The 6,575-nt window shown below is 45.2% G+C and overlaps 1 protein-coding gene across 1 annotated transcript; it reads left to right on the top strand.

Annotated features, from left to right (window-relative positions):
• Positions 1-2,480: 2,480 nt before the first annotated feature.
• LOC119731650 (uncharacterized protein K02A2.6-like) lies at positions 2,481-3,014 on the top strand. Its single transcript, XM_038204856.1, has one exon. It carries the CDS (start codon positions 2,481-2,483, stop codon positions 3,012-3,014), a length of 534 nt encoding a protein of 177 aa, XP_038060784.1.
• The last annotated feature ends 3,561 nt before the right edge of the window (positions 3,015-6,575 follow it).

Below are 6,575 nucleotides of genomic sequence, written 5' to 3'. Positions count from 1 at the left end.
CAGATTTTTTATGTACTCCACATCCGATGTAGGGGGACGATAGAAAGCACCTACATACAGTGGCGAGACACCATGAACACGTATGCTAGCCCATATTCCTTCACAGTCAGTTTGGAGATCAATCTCTTCATTAGCAATCAGTGTATTTTTGATAGCGAGGAAGACGCCACCGTGAGAATCCCCTGTCTGCCTATCCTTTCTGAATATCTGGTAAGACGTTGGGAAAATTTCTCCATTAGTAATGGTGCTGTTTAACCATGATTCGGTACCGGTAACTATATCTGGGTAATAGTCAGGTCTGCCGTCATGTCCAGGATCTTCTGAAGGAGTCGGCAATGGTTAACAGTGTTATAAGCAGCTGTAAGATCAACAAAGACAGTGCCGGTGATCTATTTTTTCTGATGGAAGCCGTCCTCAATGTACTGAGTGAGATTAAGAAGCTGTCCAGTTGTAGATTTGTCTGGAGGAAAGCCTGCCTGCCTGCCTGCCTGTTCCTGTATCAGTTGTTTCTCAATGAAGAGGCAAGACGGCTGAGGAGGGAATGTTCCAGCAACTTGAATATGTGACTTAGAAGGAATTTGGGAAGATAAGTTTTGACCTGCAGTGGGTATTTCCCGGGTTTGAGGAGGGCGTTGACCTTCGACTCTTGCCACACTTTAGGTATTGTTTGTGTGGCAAGGCAGGTGTTGAAGAGCTGGAGTAACCAATTTGAGGCGTTTGGTCCAAGATGTTTCAATTATTCGGTGAAAATGTTATCCAGTCTGGTTGCTTTCCTGTTCTTTATTTATATTAGTCGCAAGTTCATTAGTAGAGATGGATTTTGTAATGTATACATACATGTATTTACTTTATATAGTTGTGAGCATGCGCAGTGCAACATTTCGTAATAAAAACACCCCCTTGATACTGGCACCTATTGCGTGTATTAGTTCATCATTTTGCTCTACGGATATTACAAATTGGCGACGAGGCCGGGATGTCAGACTGAAAACATTCACAGTGTTTTATTCAGTGAACTTTTCTTGCACACCGGCGTTTTCTGTACGTGTGTGTGCACGCATCACGTGTGTGTGGGCAGCGTGCGACGGGAGAACTCATTCATTGATTCCTCGATCGCGACCGCGCTGATCGTTGTGCACGGGTCAAGGGTCACGCGAGCACCGGGACAAAATGGCGGCGTCAACGTGCTACATCGGAAACCTCGGCACTTACGATAAATCAAGGGAGCCGTTCAGCTCTTACATGGAGAGAGTGGACATGTTCTGCAAGGCAAACAACATAATGGAAATCAGCGGTGAAGGAGAGGCAGTTGCCGCTACAAATGAGGCCGTTCGCGAACGCATGAAAGCGATTCTGCTCACGGAGGTCGGTCCTGCAGTGTACGGCACAGTTGTGAATCTCCTCGCTCCTAAGAAGGCAAAAGATGTCCCCTTCAAAGACATCGTGGACAAGTTGAAGGAACATTTCAACCCAAAGCCTCTCGAAATTGCTGAAAGCTACACATTTGGAACCAGAAACCAGAAACAGAATGAGACAATCAGTGAGTACATTGTTGCCTTGAAAAAGTTAACTTTGCACTGTAACTTTGGAACCTTTCTCAACCGCGCATTACGGGATAGATTTGTCTGCGGGTTAGTGGATGAACGAATTCAGTCCAAACTCCTGAACAATCCAGATCTCACATTTGAGAAAGCATGCAAGATCGCGACCACAATGGAAATGGCATCAAAGAATGCTCGCGAGTTTCGTCCACCACAGATTCCAGCTGCTGTTCACAGTCAAAAAGCAGTCCCAGTGGCCAAACCAAAATGGGCCAAACCAAGACAAAAACATGGTGGGGAGGCCAGTGCAACCAGTTGTTATCGTTGCAACGGTAATCACTCGCCCCAGTCGTGTCAGTTCAAATCGGCCAAGTGCTACAACTGCCAAAAGAAAGACCACATCGCCTCAGCATGTCGAGCAAAGCCAAAAGCAGAATATAAGCAACCTGTGGGGAATAAGCGGCCAAACCAGAAAGGAGTTCACAACCTTGAGGTGAACCCAGATGGAGATGAACTTGGGTTGTACACCATCTATGCGGCTGACATAGATAACACCACAGCCAGCCAAGGCAAGGATTTTCAAACCCAACTTCTGGTTAACGACAAGCTTATTACCATGCGCATCGACACAGCAGCAGACTGCTCCGTCATGAGCCACGACTTGTACGAAACAAAGTTCAAGCAGATACCTCTTTCACAGACTAAGGTTAAGTTGAAAACCTACTCTGGTGAAATCTTGGATACCCTTGGACAAATGAACTGCACAGTTCAACACAATGGTCAGTTAGCAACACTGCACATTATTGTGGCCAGATACAACAATAGACCAACCCTTCTTGGAAAGGACTGGCTGAGTAAGCTAAAACTAGACTGGAAAACATTTTCAGTGTCGACTCCTCAAAAACACGCCTCGACAATCTGCTAAGCAAACATGCAGATATGTTTCCGGACAGCTACACAGGGATAACAGGGTATACTGCACATATTCGACTTAAGCAAGATGCACAACCCGTGTACTATCGACCAAGGCCTGTACCATATGCACTGAAACAACAAGTGGAGGAGGAACTTGACAAGTTGGAGCGCAATGGAGTACTCGTGAAGACAGACCAGAGCGACTGGGCAACGCCAGTTGTGGTCGTGCCCAAAGCCGACAAAACCGTTCGACCCTGTGGTGACTACAAGGTAACAATCAACCAAGCAGTTGACGACGAACAGTATCCCTTACCAACCTCGCAAGATCTGTATGCGGAACTTAGCGGAGCAAGAGTCTTCACCAAACTGGATTTGTCACACGCATACGCCCAACTCAACGTTGACAAGGAAAGTCAACCGTTCCTGACTATCAACTCACATAAGGGCTTGTATTCGTATACAAAGCTGCCCTACGGTGTGAAGATCCCCAAAGATCTTCCAGTCTGTCATGGACAAAATGCTGCAAGGCATTCCTCATTGCTTGTGCAACCAGGATGACCTGCTGATAGCAACAGAAGGGATGGAGCAACACCTCGACATCCTTGAACAGGTTCTCTCAAAACTGGACAGCCACAATGTGAAACTGCGACAAAGCAAGTGTGACTTCGCGCGGTCAGAGGTGGTTTACCTTGGACTCAAGGTAAATGCGGATGGACTTCATCCTGTCCAGGCGAAAGTCGAAGCCATAGTGAATGCTCCAAAGCCCAACAACGTGTCAGAGCTACGATCATTCCTCGGTATGGTGCAGTATTATGCACGATTCCTTCCAGACCTCGCGACGTTGCTGAAACCACTACATCATCTGCTAGAGAAAGATGTGAAATGGAAATGGGAGAAGGAACAACAACGCGCATATGACATCTGCAAGGAAAACTTGACAAGCAACACAGTCCTCGTTCACTACGACACAACACGCGAGTTGAAACTTGCTTGTGATGCTTCAAGCTATGGACTGGGTGCTGTGATCTGCCATGTCATGGATGACGGACAGGAAAAGCCCATCGCTTTTGCATCTCGCACCCTATCACCAAGTGAACGCAACTATGCGCAGATAGAGAAGGAAGCACTTAGCATAGTGTTTGGAATCAAGAAGTTCCACCAGTTTCTTCTGGGCAGACCATTCACACTCGTGACTGATCACAAGCCGCTACTAGCGATACTTGGTAACAAGTCACCTGTACCTTCCATGGCAGCATCCAGGATGCAACGCTGGGCAATCCTGCTATCCCAGTATGACTACAAGGTCGAGTACAGACGTTCCAAGGACAATGCTGTCGCAGATGCATTGTCCCGGTTGCCTCATGAGAACTCTGACATGGGAAGTAAGAACTCAGTCTACACACTGCAAGTCGTAGATGAAGACTTTCCAGTGACTGCAACAGAAATTGCAGCAGAGACACAAAAGGACACTTTGCTGAAGACCGTCTATGAACAGACATTGAATGGTTGGTGTGAGGTTGATAATGGATTGAGCACAGAATTGAAGCCTTTCCATAATCGACGCCATGAATTATCATGTGAGCAGGGATGCATAAAGTGGGGTCATAGAGTGGTTGTACCTGAGTCCTTGAGAAACAAAATCATGTCTGAACTTCATGCCGAACACCCTGGCATAGTCAGCATGAAGTCAATTGCCAGAAGTTCTGTGTATTGGCCTGGTATTGACAGTGATATTGAATCATTGGTGAGCAAATGTAGTGTGTGCCAAAATTGTAGAAACAAGACACCCAAAACACCATTGCATCCCTGGTCCTGGCCTAGCAGACCATTCCAAAGAGTCCATGTTGATTTTTGTGAAAAGAATCAGGATCATATTTTGGTACTGGTAGATAGTCATTCCAAATGGATTGAGGTTAAGTACATGGGGTCAAGCACTACTACTGAGCGTACCATAAATGAATTGAGATCCATATTTGCATGTCATGGGTTACCTGAAGAACTTGTTTCTGATAACGGGCCTCAGTTTCGTTCAGAACTGTTCAAAGAGTTCATGCAGCAGCATGGTGTAAAACACACACTAGTTCCCCCATACCATCCAGCCTCAAATGGGGCAGCGGAAAGGTCTGTCAGAATTGTCAAAGAAGCCCTCAAGAAACAGGTTTTGCAGGGTAGTTCGAAGCTCAGTATGAAACATCGTTTGGCTAGTTTCTTGCTGAAGTACCGAACCACGCCACATACTACAACGGGTTACTCACCTGCAGAATTGTTAATGAAGAGAAGGCTCAGAACACGCCTAAGTCTACTTCAACCCAGTTTGGCTTCAAGGGTTGAGGAAAAACAAAGAAGTCAAAAGCGCCATTTTGACTCCCACAAAAAGGAGAGGAGCTTCAAGCCAGATGAGCAAGTTCGTGTTCTTAGCCCTCCCAACAAGTCCAGTGCAAACAAATGGGATGTTGGTAAAATAGTTGAAGTGTGTGGAACAAAAAGATACTTAGTTGAAGTTGGGGACAAAATCAGAAGTGTTCATGTTGATCAAATGATTCCAGCTAGAGATGAACCACCTAAGCACGAATTCTTAACTCCTGAGTACTTACCTGAAAGTGAGTTCGAAAATACCACAGTAGTTGAAACACAAGGTTCAGTTAGTACAGACAAAGATGCAGACTCCTCTAGTCCAGGTCAGTGTACTAAAATAGAGTCAGATAAGTCTACAGTGGAATCAACACCTAAACCTGACACTGTCAGACGATCAAGTAGGATCCGTAAACCAGTAGTTAAGTTAGATTTGTAAAAACAAAAAAAAGAGCCAGTTTGAAACGCAGTTTAAGAGAAACAGTTTATTTCCAACAACTCATCACCCAAGTACATTACATGTGAAAAGAAAATGTGTAGCGTTTACAAAACAAAAATATAGTTGTAATCTACTGTTCCATGGTTTAATGTACATTTAGTCATAAAAAAAGTGGGCTCAAGGATAAATAACTCTTGTTTATAGCAGCCATTATGACAAGAAAATTCTGAACAAGCATTTGGGTTTAATACTTAAAAAGGGGAGAGCAGTGTAATGTATGCATACATGTATTTACTTTATATAGTTGTGAGCATGCGCAGTGCAACATTTCGTAATAAAAACACCCCCTTGATACTGGCACCTATTGCGTGTATTAGTTCATCATTTTGCTCTACGGATATTACAGATTTGATGAAGCCAATGTCGATGGCGGGTCTTTCTGGCGGAGCTTGGGTTTTCGGTCGCTTAGGAGAACGTGGCACTTTACCATTTTGTTGTGGGCCATTTGGTTGGTGGTCATGTTACAATGCTGTTCACTTGGCTCTGTGCGGTCATTGCTGAGCTTTTTTATTATACGCCAGACTTGGAGGCCATTGGCTTCTTGACCATAATGGTGGTTACCACAAGGGTTTGCCAAAAGGCTTTGAAGCTGTTCTGATGGCTGTTATTAATTCCGTCCCAGCTGAGATTGTATCGACAGCAAGAGGTTCGTTTTCACTCAGGCGTTTGTATTTCCTGTAAAGTTCAGCACTTCGGGATGCTAAGCCTGGAATGTAATCAGTGCGGCAGCCCCTAGAGATGTTCTTGCACCACTACATCAACAAACCAGTGTCATAGTTATCGGGAGTTGGATCAATCTCAGCTATAGATGGTGTTTGAGCTTATTGGTGAAGCCTTCCCAGTTGGCCTTACTAAATTAAAATGGCGGCGGAATGAAATTGTTGAGGAGAGACAGCAGCAGTCAATTTGATTCCAATAGGGCGATATAGGGTCTTTGTAATGGGGTCAAGGACCATCTTCTTGCTAGGCGAGGCGATGTTGTGCCTCACAAAGGCTAGAGCAGGGTTGAAAATTTATCTCCAGCCTCAACTGTGGAAAGACTTCGGCCGAATAAGGCTCAGTTGACTTGCTTCGGCCAGCGATTCAAAAGCGTTGCCGTGTGTGATGGAATGATAGCCAATGATGCTGCTGTGGCTATTAAATCCCCGATAATTATGGAATTGGAATGGCTTGGAATGTTTGTGGATGGTGGCGGTGGCATTAGGAAGGGGCTTCCGGATGGTTTGTAGACAGATGTTGCTACTCCACCTTAGCTCAGTATTCAGGAC

This window comes from Patiria miniata, unplaced genomic scaffold (assembly GCF_015706575.1).
Source record: "Patiria miniata isolate m_02_andy unplaced genomic scaffold, ASM1570657v1 HiC_scaffold_1, whole genome shotgun sequence".
Taxonomy (NCBI): Eukaryota; Metazoa; Echinodermata; class Asteroidea; order Valvatida; family Asterinidae; genus Patiria; species Patiria miniata.
Note: the sequence above shows the minus strand (reverse complement) of the source record. Positions and strands in the feature narration are given on the sequence as shown.

Bases quoted from the DNA above. Each gene is read 5' to 3' on its own strand.
- LOC119731650 (XM_038204856.1), top strand. From the start codon at position 2,481: ATGTTTCCGGACAGCTACACAGGGATAACAGGGTATACTGCACATATT.